Source organism: Leptonotus elevatus, chromosome 13, assembly GCF_054856555.1.
Source record: "Leptonotus elevatus isolate MCC_2025b chromosome 13, RoL_Lele_1.0, whole genome shotgun sequence".
NCBI lineage: Eukaryota > Metazoa > Chordata > Actinopteri > Syngnathiformes > Syngnathidae > Leptonotus > Leptonotus elevatus.
In genome coordinates, this window is record NC_141251.1 from 14,352,064 (window position 1) to 14,377,604 (window position 25,541).

The 25,541-nt window shown below is 39.4% G+C and overlaps 1 protein-coding gene across 11 annotated transcripts in view; it reads left to right on the top strand.

The window, feature by feature from the left end:
• The window catches only part of tacc2 (transforming, acidic coiled-coil containing protein 2), a 48,595-nt gene that overhangs the window by 18,302 nt on the left and 4,752 nt on the right, over nucleotides 1-25,541 (top strand). For 3 of the 11 annotated variants that reach the window (XM_086092313.1, XM_086092314.1, XM_086092305.1), the window contains 11 exons: nucleotides 1,652-2,083; nucleotides 6,488-6,703; nucleotides 14,735-14,835; nucleotides 16,079-17,414; nucleotides 18,064-18,099; nucleotides 19,315-19,372; nucleotides 19,434-19,626; nucleotides 20,915-20,964; nucleotides 21,072-21,163; nucleotides 21,250-21,403; nucleotides 22,311-22,448. In XM_086092313.1, the coding sequence (XP_085948439.1) occupies nucleotides 1,652-2,083; nucleotides 6,488-6,703; nucleotides 14,735-14,835; nucleotides 16,079-17,414; nucleotides 18,064-18,099; nucleotides 19,315-19,372; nucleotides 19,434-19,626; nucleotides 20,915-20,964; nucleotides 21,072-21,163; nucleotides 21,250-21,403; nucleotides 22,311-22,448 (2,806 nt within the window). Of the gene's footprint in view, nucleotides 1-1,651; nucleotides 2,084-6,487; nucleotides 6,704-14,734; nucleotides 14,836-16,078; nucleotides 17,415-18,063; nucleotides 18,100-19,314; nucleotides 19,373-19,433; nucleotides 19,627-20,914; nucleotides 20,965-21,071; nucleotides 21,164-21,249; nucleotides 21,404-22,310; nucleotides 22,449-22,631; nucleotides 22,725-24,691; nucleotides 24,752-25,541 lie in introns of all 11 variants that reach the window. The other 8 variants (XM_086092315.1, XM_086092316.1, XM_086092310.1 and 5 more) reach the window with 8 other exon arrangements.

Genomic DNA, 25,541 nt, shown 5'->3' on the forward strand with positions numbered 1-25,541 from the left:
GTAAGGGAAATGCGTTTTTACATGGGGGTAAGCGGAATGAACAGAAATACAGGGAGACATCTCTATTGACTGTAGGTTTTAGTGAAGGGGGGTCCAATATGTGGATCTTGTTGCCTTATTTAATTACATGAATATTAGAAAGTTTTCAGTATTATGTGTCACAGTTGTACAACCACAAAAATCATCAACATTTTGTTAAATCACTGACTGTCGTAATCAGAACTGTGCATTATTTTATGAAGACTGTGGCTGGGTTAATTACTATATATTTTTTATTCCTCACACTTTTTCATCCTGTTACTACTTCCACATTTTTGCCCGATTCTCACCATTCCAACTTCAACATGTTCCCAAAATCCATGCCTTTCAGTCTTCCATTTTTCTCATTCCAAAAATTCACATTTTTCATTCAAAAATTGGCCATTAATTCCCAGTGGCACATTCAACATTACACATTTGCATTGTTCCTATTTGAAATTGAAAACATCCAATTCATTAAATTAATTTTGTGAATGATTTTCAATATTCCAAAAAATCAACATTTACACCACCCACAAAACAGAATCCCCCCCCTTCCAGTTTCTACTGTAATTTTTTTGACTGATTGTTTGTATTGACCAAACTGTTCAGCTTGTACCTGCTAATGCTAAAAATTAAAATTTACCATAAGTTTAGCATTTTCACCATTAAAATTGCGACCAAAAAAATCCGTTTTTTGTTGTTTTTACCCCCCTGTAATTTCTAAATTTTTTGACCAATTCAAACCATTCCAACGTTAATCTGTCAACGTATCCGTACCGTACCGTAATTTTTTTTCAAACTTACAAAATAAAAAATTACCCGTTGTTTTGTTTATCTCCTCTAATTTCGACTGATTCAAACCATTCCAACTTCTACATGTTCATTCTACATGTATGTATCTCATTCCACATCATTCAGTAATCAGTATCATTGCACAATTTTTCATTCAGCCACTCAGCCTTCACATGCATTTTCTCCAGAAAATGCATTCACTAGTTATATTTGTAAAAGCTTTTTTTAATGCAAATTTTGCAGGTCTGCCCTATAGGTTGGCTGGAGTTTGCATACTTTGACTGGAATTCTAGCTGCTTTTTCAGCAATAAATCTGACTCAAAATAAAGCACACCTAATGATTTATTACAACATAAATACATGTATTTAGAACCTTTTAATAATTTAAATCAGTTTTGCGGTTTTGTGTAGCTGCACTTGTAATGCAGTGACACTATGTTAAACACTTTTGTAGAGTGTTGTTGAACAGAACAGTCTTGCAATGAATATGAATGAGGAGGTAAATACACAGCTGTTCTTTGTCCTGACTGGATCTGAGGTCAGATGTTGGGGCCTAATGGAAGTAATGCAGCCCTTTATGTCGAAAGGATGACATCAGCTGCGACATCTCTCCACGACTAGAATGGGCCTTTTTCCTCTTCTTTCACACAGCACGCACAATTTGACATAATTGAACACGCACATTTTAAAGCACTAGAGTAAAACTCAAACAAGCAGACACTTCAGGCTGCTGTACCTTGCCAAACATACACATTTGTCATTTGTCAGTCATTCCTCATGCATGTGTTGTAAGCTAAACGATTCTCCCACTCCCCTTCTTCTCATTTTGTTTTCTCAGACCCCTCCCATCTCTGGAGTCTCCTCAACAAGAGTTTCTCACTCCTACTGAGGAGGGAGCTGTTCCTCTGGGGTCAGAACAGATCCCTCAGGAGCAAACAGACATCACACCGCTACATCCTCAAGTGGATCTTGCGGAACAGCCAGAAAAAGTCCACGAGCAGACACAGGAGATAACAGAAATTGTCACAAAAGAAGAGGAGCGCATAGAAGAATATCCAATAAGTAGTACAGCAATAACAGCACATCAAACTGAGCTCTCAAAATCAGCAAAGGTCAACAGGAACAAAGCAGAGGAGGAATCTTCAGAACAAAGTCAGACAATAACAGAGCACCTAGAACCAGAGAAGAAACCAAAGAGTGAATGTCCAGAGGAGAATCCTGAAAGCACAGAAACAGTCAGTGATCCTGTTTGGGTGCTACATAAAAGTGGGTAAGTGTCTACTCTTTATAAATAATATGTAATATTTTTCCAACTATTACCTTTATGTTCGTTTCAATGAACACAGTACGTTAAGTTGAAATAACAGCGACAACAAACGTCTTTCATTCATGGTACCAGAGACTACAAACTAAAGCTGATGGAGCGTATGTTGTTGTCATAAGTCAGTAAGTTGACCGCAGTGAGAATAAACATTGAGGTTATGCTTCCCTCTAAGGCCTTTTACACTGTGAAAATGGATGGACACTCACATGTTTGTAATCCATAATTAAGAAGTCACATATATGTAAATAATAAAAAAAAACAACTCTTTTTTTTATTCAAGTATTTAAGATTTTCAGAGGAACGTTTCTTGCTCAGTGTCCACTATTGCCTTTGCTTCGCCTCAAGCATGCATTGCTTCTTTGTCTCACCAGTTGAATATTATATGTACTACATTTACAGTAAACGCTGAAAAGTTATGACGGTTGAAGATTTAAGTCTGTGTGATTCACAGGAATACAGTACATGTGGGCTGGGTCTTGCTAAGACGGATGACGTATAATGGGTATCAATATCCAATTGACTTTATTTTCACTCTCTTTTATAAGTGACTCTCCCATCACTGCTGCAGGCCCAGCAGCCCTGTGACATGCCAGAATAGTGCTTGTTGCCTGTCAGTCAAAGCACACGTCCTGTCTATGCTGCCACATAAATATTGGGTCTGGGCAATTTGTTTGACAGTTGTCAACAGAATGAAATGTGCATTACCGCCATCAGCTGGACTTTAATGGAGCAGCATTGTATAGAAGTCCTCAAATTGTGGCACAGTCGTTCTGTTGTAGGGGTCGTAATCGCAGATTAATGCACAAATGGTATTAATTAAGTCAGGCAATACCAAAAATATATATCTAATTAAAATTTATGCGGACAAAGTATACATTTGACTCTAGTAGAGTCAATTTTGACTCTATTTAGATAGGGACCAAATAGATTCAGATTTAGAGTAAACTAAGATTTACAAAAGGAAGGAAGAGATTAAAAAAATAAATAAAATAAAATAAAATGAATAAAAGTCACTCAAGGGTTAAGGTTCAAACTCACGACCTTCAACTTGGGAGACTGCCACACTACCACCTGAGCTATGCCCCTCCTACCGTTTGCTTTTCACCAAGAGACCAAAGATCTCTCTCGCTCTATCTACACATACACACACATATATATATATATATATATATATATATGGCAAAAAATAATTACAGATTAATCGACCGATTATATAAAAAATTGAAAATATAAAGCATAAAATAACATATTTTTGTATTTAATTAATACAGTTATAAGGATGTTAATTCTAGTCATGTGTTAAAATAGTGACATCTAGGTTAATTCCTTGCTTAATTTGATTGCTCACCTAAGCAAGCATTGTTTGTAAAAATTAGGATTTCATTTGTTTTGAATGACAGGTCCATTGAATGACCTAATCAACAAATTTCGTTGTGATTGTACACTCGTATAGATAAAAGGTTATGGTATAGATTTCTATGTAGTAAATAATGAGACGAGACTAGTGTTTCTTTTGTACAACTTCATACAGTAAAGGTAAAAAGTAGGGGTGTTAGAAAAAATCGATTCGGCGATATTACAGCGAGCAATTCTCGAATCGATTCAAAAAAGCGGCCAAATCAATTTTTAAACATAATTTTTTTATAGAAGTATTCAACAAAATGTCTTACTTAGGTTTAGGATTCACACATTAAGCATGGAAGAATGTTATATTAATGGAACATTAAGCCATAATATTTTATTTCAGTGCTGTTCAAACATGAAACAGACTGCAACCTGTTTGTTAAATGCAGTGGCTCAGTTATAAGCCTGAATTTTCAGATAAATCAATACATTTTCATACAAATCTTACAGTGTACATGTACAAGTTTACCGATTAGTATTTTCTAAATTTGAGTTTAAAAAAAATAATCGCATTAGTCAATTTATAGATTTGTATCGGGATTAATCTGCATCGAATCGAATCGTCACCTATGAATTGTGATACGAATTGAATCACCAATACTAGGCAATTCACACCCTTAGTAAAAATTATCGACCAAATGGTCTTACTTACTTACTTAGGAGAAGTGAGAAACCTGCTTGCATGCAAGGATGTCAGATTTATGTGATACGTCGCAGTCCTATCTGAGCTTTGGTAAGGTCGGGAGGAGTTTTTGTTTATTTTATTTGATTGGCTCACTGGTCGCCATATATAGGAATGCACTTTTATTTATTATTTTTTTTTTTTTTGGGACACCAGTTTGAGAGCTACCGATAGAATTGCAGGGAAAAGAGCACAGACTGCTAAACCTGGTGGGGCACTGTCTCCTTGTGTGCGTGTGTGTGTGCGTGTACATGCGTGTGTTTTCCCCGCCCTGAGCAGGCATGTCCTCCCTCCCCTGCCTGTAAAGCCCCAGCCTGCCCTCTTGTACACGGGCCCTCTGAAGTCATTTGCACAGAGCAGACAGTTGAACGAAAGCCAGAGTTCAAGACAAACACTTGAGTATGTGCCGTGTGCTGAGCGTGCATGACTGACTCGGTCAGAGTGACGAGGGCGGGGGGGACTGGGACACACTGCTGTGAAGTGCCCTCTGCATTGTTTGGAACTCTACAGAAGCGTTTCCATCAGTTTAGTTAGCCTAAATTTAGGCTAACTCCATGGCATAAATACGGGTGAGTTGGATTCAAAGTTTGTGTGTGTGTGTGTGTGTTTAAGTAAGTACAGGTGGACATAGCATATGGCGTGTAGGTAACTATTGCCCTCTTCTGACCTCACCAGATGGGCAGAGGGGGGGAGGGTCAAGTAGAAAGACAGAGGGACACAAGGTGATAAAGAGCTAAAATGACTCACACATTTACAACGTGATTCACCTTCCTCACCTGCTTGATATGACACATGATTAGTGCTCGGTTAAAGATATACTAACTTGCTGCCTTTTTTAAACATCAACTTCCTTTTAAAAGTCAGAATAATGTGAGAAACGTCCTCACACTGTTTATTTATGGTCAAAACATATGCAAGATAGTTCTCATCCATGTGTTTACTTTTAAAAAGGAGGTACTGCTAGTCCTACAGTAAACTGTAGTTAGACTGGTTGCCATGGTAATTGTAGGTGCATATGCCTCTGATGGCTCAAGTGAAGTGGATAATCTCATTGCTGTGTTGTATTTCTAAGGTTTTGGATCATGTTTTAATCCCTGTGAGTTACATGATTGGTAATATTTTTCCCCCGTGTACTAAGAAAAACGCTTTACTGTTACTTTCTCACATTAAATCAGAAAATGTGAGTTTTCCAGCAGTCAACATAGCCAAACGTGTTCTGACAGCTACGCACTCTCAAGGTGTTATTAAGAGTTCAACTATGTTTAAAGTGTGTCACTGAAAAAGAGCACATGTTCTCCCTTCTTGCGCTCTTTTATGACGCTGATTTGGAATTTAATCTGGGCCAAAGTAGAAAGGGGCCAGCTGTTAACTTGACCGTATCAGCTGACATTTATATACACTAAACAGGGTAACTTTTTGTCGATCTATTTTCTATCTGCATTGTTTTTGTCTGGCTTTGGAGCTACAAGCAGATTGTATGACACTATGTTGTGACTTGGTTTTGTCTATTTCCAGCATGCACAAATGGCTTTGGTAATAAAATGATTTGTAATAAGAAATATGAGGCCAATTTACAGTGTAGAGTTGTAGGATTTTTCAAATTCAGTGTTTGAGTCATGATGAAATTATTCAAACCCCCCCAAAAAAGTTAGTCCTGTTTGTCTAAATTTTTTAATAGGAATAATAAATAATAATGCATTTAAAAATGCATTGGTGTTGTCGGAGCACACACTGCTGATTGCAGAAATAGCCACTCACCGCATTGTGCTTGGCCAAACACAAATAAAGTGCTCCTTGAAATTTTACTGAATAGTTAGGACCTAATATAGCCGAACTGATGCTCCATTACCCGAAACATGCTTTACTTCTGCAGACTCCCTGGAATATTTTTAGAGCTAAGCAAGGAGGCCTGTCCCAAGTGCTAACAGCTGCATGGGCGTCCATTGCATTGCCTGTCGGATTAGAGCCTAACGCTCCTGATAAGATGAACCTGGATCAGGGCCAAATCCAGTCCCCCAGGTGGCCAATTAGGACCAAGCATGACACATTTGGCCGAGCTTCTCGATTCACGCGTTATAGAGGGTGAAGACTGAGCGTCAACGGCATGCGGTTCTAATCCAAAACCATACTTGGGATGGTTTGAGCAAGCTTGTCATTCTTCAAGTCAATATTTGGTTTAGCTGAGGTCACGGAGGTGTTGTGAGGTAAGTCTGGATCACTTGAGAAGAGGCATCTGTTGATGTTCTGTGTTCCCCATCCCGCAGAACCCCCCTCACTGAGCACACCGACAGGAGAGCTGCCTTTCCCATAAGTTTATCCAGACACCTCCCGTCTGCTCCCCTTCCCGAACTCCCCACTCCTCCACCCACATCCCCTTCCCCCGAGAGGACGCCACCACCTGCATCTCCCCACCAGTCTCCTCTTCCTCCAGCTCCTGACGACCCCTGCCCAACCTCTGCATCTTGCCACCTCCATCTAAGGTATCAGCTTTTTCAGTAACTATCCTTTTGCTCTGTGTGTGATTGACAAAACTGTTTGTTTGTGTTTGTGCGGATGTGGGTTAAGCTGCTTTCCATTCCTGCTCTCAGCTCAGATGGTCGCTGTACTCATGTCTGACACTAGTCCTTTTAGCCTGCTTGATGAAAATTGGCCATTAGCTTATTCAAGCAATTGTGATCAGAAATCAAATCTATATTTTCTTTGTGTTGGTATAAAAAGAAAACAACACCAACAATATCCTACTCACAGTCAGTAAAAGTAAAATAAATAAATAAAATATTGGAAAAAAGATTTGTATTTTGACATTGTGCTTATGTAAATGTAGTTGCTACACATTTAATTTTTAAAGGTTTTTGTTTTGGGTTTAACACCCAAAATATTGTTTTATTCACAACGTTCGCTCGACACGGCTGTTTCCACCTTGCATGTGGCTCTTCTCTGCACATTAACGCCTAGTAGCGAATGTTTCCCTCTGCTGGTTGGCGTTAGTAATTGCAACCTCCTTAGAGAATAAGGATAATAAAACAAAAATACGAAATTTGAATCAAATACCTGTGGAAACAATATAATTCTAAAGATAATAATTTTGAATATAGATGTATACCACAGAAACAATGTGTAATTGTGGCATGTGAATGATATTTATTTCTCAGGAAATGTTTACACAATCAGTTCATACTGAGGATTGATTGATTTGCAAAAAAATTTTGGTAACATTTTATTGTTTATGAAACTTGTCTGTTTTCTTATACCTGTAACTTTATTCTTATACAATTAGGACTTTTATATTGTGTTAATACGACTTTATTCTGGTAGTATTAATGATAATACCAAGCAGAGTCATCCGTAAAATAAATCTACCACATCCTAATATAAATTGTCATGGATTTCTTGCAGTGAAAGTTGCCTTACAAATACACAATTTCAAACTGGAGCACAAAGATTTTTACTTGTAACACAAATGATGCTCTGTATTTCTTTTAGCACTAAAAGGCAAAGCACAGTGCAGTGCTTTTTACCTCCACCAGATGGAATCGCTCCCTTTTATTCACAGAACACATCCACTCTTCTGCTACTTAGTATTGTCGCACACATACACACAAAAGTGGTTACATACCACTATACATTGTTCCCTCGTTTATCGCTGGGGTTGTGTTCCAAAAAATGCCTGCTATAGGTGAAATCCATAAAGAAGTCAGCTTTATTTATTTTTTACATTTATTATATGTTTTAAGGGTGTAAAACCCTCACTTAACATTTTCTCATGAGTCGTGATATTTCTCTCTTGTTTTGAAACCTTCATAGATACAAAAAACAAAAACCAAGCAAAATCTGCAAAACAGTCAGTCCATGAACGGTGACGCGAGGGAACACATAACATCGTCACAATACACTGAATGTATAACTAGATTATTTCCCACAAACTGAAGTTGTCATTAATTGCTCAAACAAAGCTCTGGAAAATGTCACAAATGTCACGTGTTTCGCTTCATCAGTGACTGTTCAGCATGCAGTGTTCAGATATCCAAGGTTCCCTGAAAGCACCTTTGCCTTTTCACTTACAAAGCAGCTGATTTCAATGGCATTGTCAGTGGTACGGTTTTTCTGTGACCCCATTACGAGCTGTCTACATATTGTATTTTTTATGAGCTATTCCACTACCCCTGACATAGCGACTTAGCTTCATGCGTTCACTTGTTGTTGTTTTTTCCACTGAGTGAGCGCATTTAAATTTCAGTTGATGGGGGTCTTTCTCTAGCTAGCTTGGTATGTTAGTTATTTTTAAGTCTATTTATTTATTAACTTTGGATTTACATATACTGCAGAATTACTATGATTTCATACTGTATGTCACAAATACTTAAGTTTGGCTTTACAGCAAATGTCAGCCTCCTTACTATTTGTTTAGCAGCTTTTTATTCCAATCACAAGTGGCAAACATCCTTTTAGTGCAGCTCATAGTGACCTTGTATTCACTTGGGTCGTGTTATAAATCTTTCAGAAAAAGCTGTCCCTGCTTTTTTTTTTACATTCAAAGTGCGTTGAATATTTTATTTCTTTCTCTGATTTGCAAATGAGGCTAAAGTGCAAGACCAGACTCGTGAAGAAGAGCTCATTCATGAATAGCGCGTCACAGTAGTACATGTTTTTGTTGCATGCTTTGAACATGGAACTGGGCATGTCAATCAATAATTTTGCTTTAGCATGTGGGCAGCTGTGAGGGGGTTGCAATTTCTCTTGTCCTCTCTGGCTGTTAAAAATCGACCATGAGGCCCATTTGAGAGTAGAATTGTTAATATTCCCTGAGCATCCATTAATGGATGGTCTACAGGCAACCCGCATCACTCTCCCTTTAGACAAAAAAAAGCAGAGAAACTGATGAGTTTCTATTTTTCAGTCGGCATTCATATTTTCAGTGGACCACCTGAATCTCTCCTACTAAGATTTCAAGTGCTACAGGCAGTTTCTTCTGTTGTAGTAAAGCCTTCATTCACACACCTTCCCATGAATGCACAACTGAATCATTCTCCTTCAATTTCAGAGCCCCCCCTCTTTGGCTCCTTGGACAATCAATAGGTACTTTTTGAAACTTGTTCCTGCTCTTGTTTCATCCCACGGGACTCGTTGTAGAGCAGATGTCTAAAAATGACAAATTGGACTACATAACTGGTCTCTTCTAATGCCATTCACACTTAGTATGGAAGGTATTTAGAAAATGTAAATTTAACAACGTCTCAAATTCGCATTTGTGTTGTGAATTTTGAAACTTATTGGCATGCAATGAGATGTAATTGTTACATTAATAATTCTAAATAATTAATTTACAAGTGCATTTTAAATTCCATTGTAATGCGGGGTTTCCACGGATCATTAAAAAGCATTAAACGTCTTAAAATGGATTTTGCTGAAATTAAGGTCTCAAATGGCATTAAAAAGCATTTAATATGATTAAACATTAAATACATTTACACTAAACAAAATGGCCTGGAGTCCTCGAGTTGTTGCTTTATGTTCCAAATACCAATTGCTCTGAATTTTTAAAGAGCGTACTGTTCCGGCATGTCACCGATGTCCAACATGAAACACTAATCCCACCTAGTAGCAGAAAATTACCTTCACACACAAATGTACGACTCACTGTTTTACTCTCCTTTTAACTGTTAAGTATATATTTGTAACTACAAATCACTTTATAAACTATGCACTATAAAATTACTGTATCAATGGTTGAAAAATTCATATCTGGTAAGCATATTTGTCCACTTAAATATTAATTACAAGAGCATGAAAAAATTGGAAGAAATTTTGATTGTACATTTCGCAACTACGGAAATCATGCGATTAATTACAATTAAAAGTTGTAATCAACTGATGGCCCCAATAGTATATGCATATATGTACTTTTACTTTGATAACTCGGGACAATATAATGAAAATTTGGATCTTACAGTCTGTAAATACTCGTATAGAATTACTGACACAAGGGATTGGGCTAGTCTCAAAGTTGAATACATCACTATTATTGTGTCCAAGGCTTTTGTTTACTTCTGACAGGATAGTGGTTGTGCTAAATGAAATATTAGAATTCAGGTGGAAGGCAAAAGCATAATGCATCATTTTAAAAGGATGCTAAACCAAACCACTGTGTCTGTTTAGGGGGCTTCTATTGTTTGATTCCCCGCTGCATGGCTGTGGTATTCGTCTAGAAAAAGACTGCTTTTCTTTTTAACGGCGCAGGCGTCTGCTGCTGCTGTGGGGGGTGTCAGAGGGAAGAGAAGGGGGAGGAGGCAGTGTGTGCAGCATCACAGCTCAAACAGAAGCACCTCATACACACATGCAAGACGACAAGAAAGCTAGCTGGATTGTTATTGCATCGTTTTGGACTAGTCTACCCTTGGACTTTAATGCTTCAGCATCGTTTGACAGATGAACTACATGGGGGGAAAAAAGGTCTTGTCTACAACATGTGCAGGAGATGAGATTGAGCGATGCATAAATTGACGAGCATTTAATCATCCGGTGATTCGATGCGAGGAGCGGGACGAGGTCATTTTCTGCAGTGCAGCGTTAGGAGCTGGCGCTCACGTCTGCTGGCACGTTACCGCAAGGATCACAACAAACGCAAGAAGGAGTTTTCCAGGGAGCAGGTGGACGTGGACAGTGGCTGAAGTGTAGGCACAGGTGAGGGGGCACAGAGGTAGCCGAGAATGGGAGCCAACGAATCCATGGAGCAAGGACAGACTACCTGTCCTACACAAGAACACATGTGAGTCTCAAGCTTCTAGTTTCTTGCTATTACTCAGGCTGCGTGTCGCAGCCAACAGATATTTGTTGTCATTTGGGTTTGTGATGTAAATAATGCACATGCGCACTCACTTGCACATGTGAATCATCTATCTGTGGAATATGGAAGCCAGATGGAGCCAATGAGTTCAAGCTGGGGGGCTGATGTTTTGCCTGCTCCCATTGTCGTTGCTGGGAGCAGCAGCCAGTGTAGAAATGGAGCACGGTGCGCAGGAACAGGACTGGAGGAGAGAGTTAGAGACAGGCAAGAACGCTCCGCTTCGTTTTATTTATAGTGCAGACACTTCTGCGCTGGGGAGCAAGGACCCGTGCAGTGAGATGGGGGAGGTGTCTTTTATAATGTAGGGATGAATGATTTATTGCAGGCAAGATTTTCTAAATATGGACTGAAGACTTTTGTTCACTTCTTATTGCTGGATGGTTGTGTGAGTTTCACATCGCAATGTTTATTTTACTGTGCTTACAGTTATGACTCTGAAGAAAGCACCTAGTAAATTAGGTTATAATGTGTTTCTATTTGACACAAGTCAGGATCCAAAATAAGAATTACTGTGTTGTGTGTGGGAATTGTGTTCCTCTACCTTGAATCTGATCTCATTATCATAATGGTAATCTTATTAACCCTCTCTTTGCTTCTCATGCAACACTGTGGTTTTTAATGTGCCATCTGTCTGCTCTCAACATGTCAGATTAGGCGATGTGGGATTACCTCATTCTTGCTTAATTTTTTTGAGAATTACCGTATTCTGGATTTTTTTTTTAACTGCAGCTGATAAAACCTGACTAAAATCTATTCAAGCTGTGCCCTGCTCTCATAATGATACCTGTGAAAAACATGATTTGTTCCTTGTCAAAACAAAATTTCTGTTTCATAGGTTGTACAATTCCCATAAAATCATCATCACCATAATCACTTTTCTGGACACAATTGCATGGGGTCATAATATAACAGTAGCTCCCTCTGCTGGTTAAGTACAGCTCAGTGAAGTGACGAATGGGCGGATTTGAACCAATACTAGTCTAAAATCTCTAATACTGATGCTGTTGCTGTTTACTATTACTATACTATGCATGCCCCAGTTTTAGGAGCACCCACAAATACAGAGGTAGGCAAAATTTTGTGCCCATGGGCTGCATTAGATTTTTAAAATAGACAGGATGTACCATAATGTCTATGAATGACCTGGTAGTAAAAATTTAAAAAAAGCTACAGAAAAGTAAATTGTATTTATTTAATTTAATTTTATTTCTTTTATTTCTCCTTTATTGTACAGTAATAATTTGTATAACTATATGTTTTACACACATACTTGCTCATTTTGCATACTTATTTGTTCAATTTGTATATTCAATATTTTTAATATATACAATTATTATTTTTAATTGTATTATTTATAATAAATTTCATTGTAAAAAAAACAACAACAATAATTGAATCTAAATATTTTTAAATGATCTGAAATTTACTTATTTGACCAATTTTTGATTATTATTTTTTGGTTATTTACAATAAAAAATAAGCAATTAGTTAATCCCCTCCACTACATATATATCGCTTGATAATGGCATTATAAATGCTTCATTAATCATGGTTCATCACTTACAATGATGTGTTTATTCTGTTATTGTATTATCTCTACTCGGTCTACTCAACTTGTATAAGCAGTAGAGCTAAATAAGCTCAATATACAGTATGTACAACAGGAGCTCAAAATTTGTTACCTTTACATAGTATGTATTTTTGGCTTTGAGATGGCGGATGGATGGGAAAAATAGATGGAGAGATAGTATGTAAGGTAGAGCATAAGAGAAAAGTGAGGAATTAAAGATAGAAAAAAGGGCAGTGAAATGGGATGAAGGTATCAGCGATCGGATTTGGAGGGATCAGTCAATCAGTGTGAAGAAAAGCGGCAGGTATCATGCCTCCTCCATCCTCTTGTCATTGGCTTGTATTTTGAGGCAGCTCAAATATTTGTTGGATTTTCAGGTCTAATTTCCAGCACTGTGGATTTGGCTGAGAGCTGCGCGTCTTCTGTCTGAAGCGCAGCACCTCCCACCACGGAGCGTCTTGTCTCCAGGCAGGCAGGCTGTCTTCGCTCACAACATTGGCTGCTGCTCTGTTTGTTTCGGTTTATTCCCGTCCGCTGACACAATTTTCACGATTGCATTACAACACGAAATAAGACACATGTAACACTAAATATGGTTGCTGAATACACATCTTTAATGTATTGATTAGATACACTTTGCAGGTCAGTGTTTGCCTGTTCTCCGATGCATGTATATGTGCAACGTGGAGCCAGACAGTTTCCCCACACCATCATGAAACATGGGGGGGCGCGCTCTAGTTACCATGGCAACCTCAGTTATGCACTTGCAGGAAAAAAGGTGCCTCAGAGAAAGGAGACAAATTGGGCATTGAAATTAGATACCGTATATTCAGCTTGTATAAGATATTTGTATTTCACTAGCTTGTAGATGGTTAGATAATTAATCTAAATAAATCACCAGCAAGATTTGTTAATATATTCTACTATTATAACTATTAAATATGCATTGACTATTTCACTCCTGTAATGAAACATAAGTGCAAATGGTTGTTGAAATCCAGAAGGTTCTGTCTGGTCTAATCTACTCATGACATTTTCATATAATGTCATATCATTGTAATAATGTGGTTTTCTCATGTGGTTGAAGTTGTGTAGCACTAACCGTACTGGCTACAATACAGTACTGTATATTCAATCGCTTCTCGGCCTGACGTGCTTGCTCTGCTCAGTGCCTTATTTCCCCGTCTTCATTTTTATTGTCCATTTGGGACTCATTTCATTGCGCAATCAACTACACTCCCATTGAGATGCTCACGTGCCAGAGTGGCCACATCATAACAAGACAAAGGTCTGTGTCTATGCCATGGTAACTTCAGCATAACACTTTAAATGCAGTGAAAATAAACTGTAGATTTGGCAAAGTACTGGAAGAGGAAGACGGGCAGGGAAGGGGGAAAGTCGATGAAGAGAGGAAGGCTGAGATAGTGCAAGCAGTCTGCAGACAGGCTCATTCGGATGGGGAGACATATTTTTGCTCCAGACCGGCGGTTATGGAGAACTACTGTGTATGAAATATAGAAGGAAAGAGGAGAGCTGAATATTGAAAATCGCAGTGGATGTGATCTTGTGCGTAGCGTAGCAGACGGTGGGCGTCTACCTGTGTATCAGACACCGGCTGTTGTCTTTTGGACGTTATGGCGGTGAGTGCGTGGCAGGCTCTGTCTCCACTGCAGTGGGCTCGCTGGGGCTGGGACACGCTACTGGGAGGGGCAGCAGGCAGTCCAGACTTGGATCCGGCTTTCGGGCCGTTCCGCCGTCTCTCTTGGAGCTCACATCATGACGACATGATTAAGACTGCAGGGGCGCTGGTCAGACAGAGGTGAGACAGGATGGGATGCGAGAGACACGTGCTATTCATTCTTTTGAATGAATGTCTGGTGCTGAGGAAAATCTTAACTATTTATTTGTTTATTCATCTTTCTGTAATTGCCTTCCATACCTGAAATTGTGTATGTGTACTCCAAATTGACACGAAAATATTGCCCCTGGTTAATACTAGTCCGGTAAACCATTAATGACCACTATTTTGCGATTATGGTGATGTCAGAATGATTCATAGCAGCATTAACTCGGAATGCGATTGTCTTTTTGTTGCAGGAGCTCTGACTCTGATGGAGCATTCGAGACTCCTGAATCGACAACTCCAGTAAAGGCTCCTGCAGATCCACAAAACAAATTAGCAACCACTGATGACAAAGGTCAGTAAAAAAAACAAAAAAAAACAGCTTCAAGGTAGTCGAAGAAGGCAAAAATGGGTATCCTCTTGCACCATCTAGTGGAAATAAGATGTCATTTCTTTGTTCTTTTTATCCATCCATGTTTGTGTGGATTGATGATCACTTATTGTGATAATTTCTTAAGATGGTCCACATGTGTCTGTTGTTGATTTATTTGAGTAGATTTGTCTTTTTATGTCAACAATCTCATTTAGCAAAATTGCAAGAGTAATACTTTTACATTAAAAAAAATAGTGTAATAATGCCAACTACTTACTATAAATACACAAAATAGATAACATGACATATTGTAGATTTTTTGTCCCAGAATATTGATTATCGCACAGTGTTGCGGATACAGTGCTATTGTTAATTTGTGATTCCCAGTCCTAAAATAAAACACATACACTATACAAAGTTCAAGACCAGCACAAATGAAGTTCCATTATACATATCAACCAGATGTAATAAATTAGATCAACCCAATTACTAAAAAAAAATTCACTGTCATTCGCATGGCACTGCGTTGGTATGCAAAATTCAGGGGGTGCAATAATTTGTGTCCTAAAGAGCACAATGAGGATTTTCTCATATAGTAACTCAACACTCTTTGGGTAATCAATATTATCTTTTTTAGTCCAAATTCATTTTATAGTTTAACCACTGCTTTGTATTAGCGAGGCTATTTGTGGAGGATATAGCAAAAATCTATGAGTAATTGACACCCACCCAAAAAGATTTGTAATTTCCTATAGATGACACAAGATGGCGGCTACCTGCTTTTTTTTCTATAGATCAGGGGTGCTCAAGTTCGGTCCTCGAGAGCCCCTATCCAGCCTGTTTTCCATGTTTCTCTCCACTAACACACCTGATTCATGATCAGGATCGTTATCAGGCTTCTGCAAAGCTTGCTGATGAGCTGATCATTAGATTCAGCTGTGCGGCAGGAGGGAAACATGGATAACAGGCTGGATAAGGGCTCTCGAGGACCGAACTTGAGCACCCCTGCTATAGATGATCTTCGATAGCCTGACTAAAAGAAACACTTTCGCTCACATCAACATAGGTCTTTGGCCACAAGATGGCACCAAATTTTATATTGGACATGGCTTGGCTCAATCACCACATCAATTGATAATTGTAATTTCAATGACATTTCAAGTGGTTACATTGAACAACAGAACAAAAATCGTGATGATGATGGTCTTTTCTTCATCTTTCTCAGGAGAAGACACATCCGTCAGAGCGCTTTCGCCCGACTCGATTCTTGAGCCGCTTGTCTGTTTTGATGAGGACAAGCCAATTGCTGCCAGTGGCACCTACAACCTTGAGCATATAGCCTCAGAGTCAACAAGTAAACCGCTTACTCGTTCCCTCAGCCTCCAGGGTGGAGAACTTGACACCTCTGGTTCAGATGGATCTGTAACACAAGTCTTCCGCCCGTATTCAGAATCCTTCAGCGTAGGCACAGAGAGTAATCCAGGGACACTCCGCAGGCCCAGGAAAGTCCGGCCTGGATCTGTGAAGAAGAAGCCTCTTGTGAGGCAGAACTCCAACCCGGAGAGGCCAAGTTCTACTAGTAGCACCCCAGAGATCATTAAGAGAACTGTGACTCAGGAGGGGATTGAAAGTGTAAGTCCTGCAGAAGGTGGAAGTCCTGCAGGAACCCTCAGAAAAACTAGAAAAACCCGTGTGGACACTCCACCTCCACTACCGGAAGAAAACACTCATATCGAATCAGAGGGGAGCCTCGTTGTCCTTACCTTACCCGTGTGTCAGGAGGAGAACCTTCTTCCATCTAGTCCTCCTGTCAAAGAAAACCACCCCATCCCTCCCAGTGGATCCTACAAATGGGATCCAGACAACTTTGACAGCATCGACCCCTTCAAGACTGGCAAGAGTAAGATTGCCAACTCGCCTGTTCTTGCTCGTAAAGGTCTTGCACGTGACCCGCCAGATAGTCCCCCTATACCTGCTGTGAGCCAGATTCCTCATCCAGCTTCTGTTGAGCTACCATTAGTTGCCAACCCTGAAGAGCAACCTATCCTACCCAAAAGGGAGTCTGTAAGGCTGGAGTTTGATTACTCAGAGGAGAATAGTGAGGCTACTCGGCCACCTAAGAAACTGGGCAAGAAACCTGGTGCCAAGATGCCCCTGAGGAAGCCAAAGTTGGGGTTAAAGAAGGCCTACCCAGGACAGACCGAGGAGCTGGACAATAACCGTCCAGCGGAACACAATGGTAACGGAGAGGAAAAGCCCATTTCCAGAGGTTCTTGCGACTTTGACTCCAATAAGTGGGACGATGCAAATTTAAATCCGTTTTTGTCTAAGACAGCCGTGGCCAACTCTCCGAAAGCATCTGGGCCGACTTACAGTTTTGATTTTGACGACTCTGTAGTCGACCCTTTTAAATCGTCCAACAAGATGACAAACTCGCCTCCAAAGGCCTCGACCTCCTTCGACTTGTCGTCAAATGATGACATGGAAAACGACAATATTGGCGAGCTGGAAGATCAAAATCAGAACAAACCGGCCAAAAAGAAGAAAATTCCCATCAAATCGTAAGTCGCTTGAAGTCATACTCAATGATTATTGCACATTATTACTTTTGGCCGTTTGTGTTGTTTTGCTTGTTTCGATTTGTTTTTGTTGTTAGTGTTGTTTGTCTCTCTGTCACCTGGATATGAAGTCTACACACACCCTTTTCAAATGCCAGCTTTTTGTTTCGATATACAAAAAAATTTATCATGATAAATAATGTCTAGATATTTTTCACCATTAATGTGATCAATTATCTGTACAACTCCATTGAGAAAAAAGTGAAATCTGGAAAAAATGGGGACATGACTGGGATAATTATAACTGAGGATGTGACTGTTTGAATCAACTCATCCCATTGTGGAACTTTTTCAGGTTAATCAGAGGAACTAAAGGTGGCAGGTGTGTGCTGACATTAATGATTAATTCTGAACACAACCATATATCCAGTTTAAGAGGCTGTACAGTGGTTTACTATTTTCACCGGTCTAAAATATTGTCTTTTTTCCCCATTGAGTTGTAAAGGTTATAGGTCACAATGGCCACATACATTGTGAGAAAAAAAACAACTTTTGAAATGATTCGGCTTGGTCTCATACATAAACCTGGTATTTAAACAGGGGTGTGAAGACTTTTTATATCTGCTCTATGTATTGTATTCTCATGTCACAGGAGGTCCAGAGGTGTGTCCCCTCTATGTTGTTTGTTGTAAGTACAGGGACAACACAACTATCCACCATATGTCACTCCCTGTTCCATGTGGATCCCTGTAAACAAGCATGTCAGCTCTCTCTCTTTTTTGTTGTTGTAATCAGTCAGCCTTTTAACTTCAATATCTCAACATCCATGACATGACTGTCGGACGCATCAACAATCCATCTTCTTTGCACTAATAATAGAAGATAAGGGACATTCTATTTAGAGTGGCATTTATTAAATTAGACTTCTTTTAAACCCGCCGCTAAAGCAAAAAATTACTTGAATACAATTTAACAATAAATTACTCTTTTTAGTTGATGTTTATATATTCATATATGGTGTATTTCTAGTTTATTTTATTTTAGATTGCACCTGAAAGTGCTTCATGATGATTAAGCAGTGGGGAGCTTTCATGCAACAGTTAGTCAATCAATACTTTTAACCACACTTTCATACTCATTACTAGGGATGGGCGAGTACTGATGCCAGGTATCAGATTGGGCTGTTTTACGATCAGGAACTAAAAATTAGAAGAAGAAAAATATGTAAAAATTGCCCTTAATTTCAATGCAATTTTAAGGGAACTGTTGGTCTTTCTTTAAAATGATCTGTCATTGTGTTTGGGGGAAATTTTATGTATCAAAAGTACTAATGGTATTGGTTCTTGGTATCGGTATTGTTGACTACTCAAGAGTTGAGTACTCGCACTGGTATCGGTCTGAAAAAATTGGTATTGAACATCATTACTCATTACTCAATAAAATCACGAGTGAATAATTAATATTGTTTTTCCAATGCTTTGATATCAGTATTTTAAGTGCATTTTTGAGAGCATTAGTGTTAAAATATGACAGCTTTATTTTTTCGCTTTCTCCCTTTCTCTCTCTTTTTTTTTTTGTTTTTTTTTTTGCACCATGCCGCTTTCTAACAATTGTCAGTAAATGTTTTCATGAATGTTCCCCTAACCAAATTGCTACGTTAACAAGTACTCTGTTGCTTCCAAGGATTTTTTGGGGCAACGAGTGAAGTAATCAGATGTACTGAAATGTCACTGTAAAGCAGACTTATGGTACTCTGTTAAATTGTTCAATGCAGAAATCAAAAACCTGTTAAATCTTATGACTATGCAAACATCTGAGAATTTTGCTCAGCAAAGGTTAGGTATCGTAAAAAAATTGTAATCAAATTGTGTGACTCTAGATTAATGATGCTCTTTTTCCTCAGTAACACCTTTAGGGTCAAGAGGTCACCAAAGAAATCACAGTTGTCCGACAACTCACAGGTACGTATATATAACTTACTTGTCTCTATTAGTTCTGCCTAACTGTCTATTTGTGTGCCAGGATGCAGATGACCCCGCCTCCCTTTCTCCACAGGACGACCACGCCACAGATGAGGAGAAGTTGGCCTCCTCCACCAATCACAAGTGGGCAGGCTTGCATGACTCCGATGCGGAATTGAACTCTGACCAGCAGGACTTCCCTCATCCATCGGATCTGACTTCATTTGTTAACGAGAGCGGTGTAAAATCTTCAGGTGAGACATGCTTTCCAGTAGCTGGATTGTTTTTTTTCCCCCCGTTATTGATTTTGGTTGTCATTGACATTAGCTTTTTGTCCCAGTTCATCACTACTCTTCTTAGTTGCTCAGTGGTGTCCAAACTATGACCCGTGGGCCATTTGCAGCCCGCCAACTATTTTCCCGTGGCTCATGGCATATACTGTGCTTTTTCTCCTTGTCGTTTTGTTTCGGTTTCTGTGATCTGCCTGATGACAAAGGTGGGAAATTAGCCTATGGCTGTAATCAGGTGTGGTATGTTTACATGCATGTGTTCCAGGTGATGTTCATTATCATGCACTGTCCCGACTAAATAAAAAGAAAAAAAAATCTATATTTGTACTGTTTATAGAGACTACCACTTCCACTAATGAATTCATTGTATATTCTATAGAGCTTTTGTAACTATAAAAAGGTCCAAATTAACTATTTACAAGTAAAGGGGTGAATAATAAATAATTCATTTTTAGAAGAAAAAATAGCTTCTACTGCCTTCTGTTTTGTGTCAATGTCCAAATTGTGAACCTATTACATTATGTATATAATTAATTAATTGCTTTAAAAATGGTCATATTACTACTCTCGTTTTGGTTCTAAATATAAAGGTGGTCTTTGGCTGCTGTTTAGTGCAGGGGCGGCTCTAATCTAATGGGATAAAGAGCCACGCCACCCCAATATTGTGGAAAAAAATCCTAAACTATTTGCCTTATTGCATCTAACAATACAATATTTTTTTCCCAAGTTATTGCAATATATACAGTAATTTCTGGACTATAAACCGCGCTAGCTAAATTTGGGGAATACTAGAGTTTGTTACACATATAAGCCGCACCTACTATAAGCCGCAGGTGTTTTAATGTTACTGCACTGGGTTCCCGCTACTTTCTTTTCCATAATGAGGGCGCAAATTGTGTCACTCTCGTGCTGTCTCTTCTACTGTATTTGGGCTCACTTGGTTTGTTTTGCTCTGCCTAACGCTCTTGCGCTTCCTTTATAGTGCGCCCCCTTGTGATCTGATGGATAAGCCACTCCTTTGTATTAGCCGCCTTTGTATTAGCATGCAAGTGAAAAAAGTAGCGGCTTGTAATCCAGAAATTACTGTAGACAACGTACAATTTCTTGCGCAACTGATTTTGGTGCATAAATTAAAGTTTACATTTTCCAAGTGGCCCTTGAATCCTTAAATTTTTCGGTATGTGGCCCTCGGAGGAATTTTTTTTAAATTCCTGCTCTAACTCAACCCATCTGCATCTGTTTTGCTTTTTAGTGCAAGACTATGAAATAGAGTACATGGAGAAAATTGGCTCTACTTCACCTGTGAGTATTTGGTCTAAGTTGGTTACATCCAATGTATTGGCAAATGCTCCATGGCTCAGTTGTTACGAAATAAAATCCCCAAAATATGTTGTCAACATTTCTTGTAGCCACCGTCTGCGAAGAAGCCATCCTTATACCTAAAGTTGGACTCATTAACCAAGGATACACATGGATCTGAGCCCAACTCACCATGCACAGGGTACAACTCTTAACATTTCAAATCATGCATTTGCTTGTGGATCAAATTTGACAGATTTACTTTGAATGTTCTCTCTTTCTGTGCAGGAGTTTTGAGGAAATGGAGGCCCAAATAACAGCCAGCATGAAGACCCCAGTCCTAAGTTCCAGACCAGGTCCCGAAGGCTCTGCTGGAGAAAAGGGCAGGAAACGAGAGAGTGAAGTGCTCAGTCGAACACAAAGCACAGAGAGGGATGAGCAGGTGTGTGTTAAAAAAAAAGAAAAAAAAAAGAGTCTACGTTGTTATGAATACTGTCTAGACCAGGGGTGTCAAACTCATATTAGCTCAGGGGCCGCATGGAGGAAAACATATTACCAAGTGGACTGGATCGGTTATATAACTTTTAAACAATTGCCGTCAATTATACGCAGATTTTCACTATATGTGGGCCAGCCCCAAATTACGGGGCTCAATTGTTTATTGCGCCAAAAAATAAGCCGAATGCAAATGGAACCCGTTCCCAGAATGTATTCTGTGGTGCAGTTAATGAAGTTATAAGGACGTTATACCTTGCCATGTATATATTTTGTTTTAAAACAAACAGTAACTTTAGGTTGTGTTTAAAATAATAACATCCAAGGCAATTCATTGTACAGGTTGCATTGCTCATCTGAGGATTGCTTGTGAAATTACAAATTTATATGTTTTGATTGTGGCTATCTGATTAATTAGTCCGACATTATTATTATTTTTTTACTTTACAAAATCATCTCGCAGGCCGGATGAAACCCCTTTTGCGGGCATGATCCGGCCCGCGGGCTGTATGTTTGACACTACTGGTCTAGACCTTTGTGTGTTTGTTAAAAAATATCACTCTCATTTCACTGTCATTTAATTTCCAGTATGTATACCATGTCTGTTGTTACGCCATGTACCTCATGGACCGAAAGTCACGTGACTCTTAGTCTTCGTACGATCCCTATGAGTCAGGCTGACAGCAATCAGGATCTGGAAATCCACACGACACTCAATAAACCAACAAGTCCCCAGTTTAACGTCGCTGAGCGCTCGCTTTGCCATGCTGACCTCACCCGCACCCTCCGCCCTGTGCCCACCCCCTCCCCCACCCTCCGCCCTGTGCCCACCCCCTCCTGGTCACCCACTATAGCCCGGTAGCCAAGAGGTCCCATCTTCAGCCCTGACCATGTCCCTGTTAGAAAGACTGTCTGAGTGTGATGATCCTGTGCAGTACCTGGAGCCTGACCTCGCTGAGACCAACCCTAATGCATTCGCCCAAAAACTACAGGTGTGTTCACAACCTGATGACTTTCATGCTCCTCTCTTCTTCACCTTTGCCTTTTCACCCCCCCTTATTGTGAGATTGCGTGAATTGAGATCCAACTCAAGTATTCTATATGCTTTTCCCTTACTCTCATCCTTGGGCCGCACCCCCAACATTGGACGATAACTCCCAATTTGTGCGGCCCAGGAGGAGCTGGTGCTTGCTGCCCTGCGGATAGAGGCTCTGCAAGTAGCCAAAAACATCTCTCAGTGCCCCTCCCTCTCCACTGTAACCCCCCAGGTACTGCGCTGATTTAGCCTGCACCTGATGTAAGTGTGTGCGCGCGTGTGTGTTTTGATGCATCTTGATGAATGTATAAGATCAAGACTTCAGAAACGGTGCATGAGTTATCCCTCTCCTTAAAACACACCATTCTGAGTGAACTCATGGCCTTGTCAACATGGCGGCTGAACCACAGCATTGTCAGCCCTGTGATCAACCAGTATCAAGTCCCCCTCATCCCAAATCTAACATGGCTTCAAAATTGCAGCAAGCGCTCGCAGGCTGATCCCCAAAGAACAGAGTTGTATCATTGTAGATCCCTGCTTCTCTTTTGCATGTTGCCCTGTTTACAAAAGGCTGGAATGGGACTGGTAATGTATTACCTACTACTGTAAAAGCAGTAAGAGCATTCAGTGCACATCATTGAACACATTTGTTGGGTTCGTCATCTTTCAAAATGCTGGTCACATTCGGTGTGTTTAGTGCTCAGCCTTGGAAAACAGGTGAGCCATGGTTGGTGGTTGTTAACCTGAGCCCTGAGCAACTGTGATGTTATTTTAAGTCGACAGAAAGTGGCAAAATGGCCGCTCCTGTGATGTGATGGGGAAAAAATGGGTGATTTTGCTGCTTAACTTATATTCCGCAAATGTGATATTAATCAGAATAGTATGTTTAGACTCATGGGGCTGTATAGATAATATTGTCAAGAAAATTTTGGGTTGACTTCCCATTAAAAATCTCTAATTAGCTATGCTGACATTGTATAATACGGCGCCTTTTGCTAGCGTTTGTAGCTTGCAGCTAGCCACGAGTCGAGTGCCTCATATAGGCTGGCAAGAGCCATCCGATTACTTTTCAAAAGCAGTTTAATGGGCAAAAATGGCTCAGCACACTTTGATGCTGACTCCCCGACACAGTTTCAGTTCTTACTGATCAGTTTTCAACAAACCAGGCTTATTTAAACTTTCTTTTTTAGCTAGCAAAATCACGACGGTGGTTTCTGACATCACTTCATCTCATAGCCCAAAATCTCACTTAATACATTTTCTAGAAAAAAACATGTTCATCTAAATATGTTGATTGTTTTTTTTTTATTTTTTATTTATTTTTATTTATTTATTTTTTTTTTTTTTTTCTTAAAAAAAAAAATAAATAAAAATAAATAAATAAATATGTTGATTGTTCATTATTAACTTAAATGTGTTTGTTATTTTGTCTTCTGTATTCCTATTTCAGCTTTACCCAAGCAAAAACATGTTTATATTTTATCCAAATACTTACTTATAGTATACCAAAAATATTGGATAGCTGCAATCCTAGCCAGATACTGAAGTTGTGTTTTTTGTGCTCTTTCTTAAACGCCCTAAGATGCCACCAAAAGCCATGTCGAAATATGAGTTGGTGTCAAGGAAGTATGTTGAAGGGCTCGACATCTCGACTGAGCAATGAGCTTTATATTTTGAGGAGAAACTACAGTAATTCTAGCCATGGTTATATGTTCACTTTAAGTGCATTACTTTTCAAAATCGAAATCCGATTTTTAAGGGTAATGTTGTCAGATGAGTTTGTGGTATATTTACACTTAAAACTATCATTACTGGCAATTCTTTTTTTAAAGCTGTGTAGGTGGGCGTCAAAGGATTCGCTATTTGCTGCAGGGCTCGGCCTCCATTTTATGACTTGAAATCATGTATTTTTCACTTACCTCCCACATTTAAAGATGCTAGTCATAAAATATTATTTGCCTCCCCCCATCCCCAGCGAGGCATCATCCCTTCTTAAGAGTTTCCATCAGATATTTTTTTTTATCCCCAATTTCATGTCAAATTTCTAAAATTCAGCAGGTTTTTTTTCATCTTAAAGTGTTCTTCACTATACAAGAGCACTTAAATTCAGTCTTACAGACATTCTGTTTATAGTCAAGTGCATCAATCCTCAGGTGTTTGCAGTCTATATCTCAAGCTCTTGTCCCACACATTTCACAGTCCCGCCTTAAGAAACCCAGCACACGGCGGTGGAACATCAACGGTTCACCCTTACTGAAAGTAAGAGGAACACTTACTGTATGTAACCTGCCCTTGTAACACATCTCCTGCTCAGTCCTTTGCTATTTTGACAGTAGTACTTTTCAGTCAATTAGCTTTGTATGTCACTGTTTCCACCTAGCTCCTTTAGACCCCAGACACCTCATTTAAATGACAGCTCCCTAATGTAGCGAGCTGTCAGAACAAGCACCCTCACACCTGGAACAGCGCTTTCTGTCGTGCATATGAGACAATGCAAACACTTTCTAACCTTAACCAGTTTGTACTATGTAATGACAAAAATATTTCTCAAGCGCTCAAACTTAGAGCGTAAAACCAAAAGTTCAGTATTTTGGTGTCTACCTTGCTGCTTCAACATTTTACTCTCCTTTCTGCGTATTAGTCTCAGTGTCATTCATCCAACTCCCTGTGGTCTAACCCTAATCCGTCTCAGAGTAAATCCCTCTGAATGTATTAGTTTTAGTGAACTATACAGGTTTTGAAACATTTCCCTGATGTATTTTGGTTTGTTGCATCGCCACTTACATCTTTTAATATTTGGCTGTGGCCTCATAATATGTAAGTGGGAAAGAAGTCATCAATCAGCCAACACTTGATTGCGGTAAGTTAAATAAAGTTAACAGACTTTAACATGAGACTAACATGTTTGCCATGCTGTGCAGTCTGCTATCCCGTCCCTCCTCTTATGATGCCGTTTTCTGCCCTCATCCCCTCCCCCCTTGCCTGTACCAATCGCAAAAGAGCTCCGCTCCCTAACAAGCCAAACACTTGGCTATGAAGACTGTTCTAT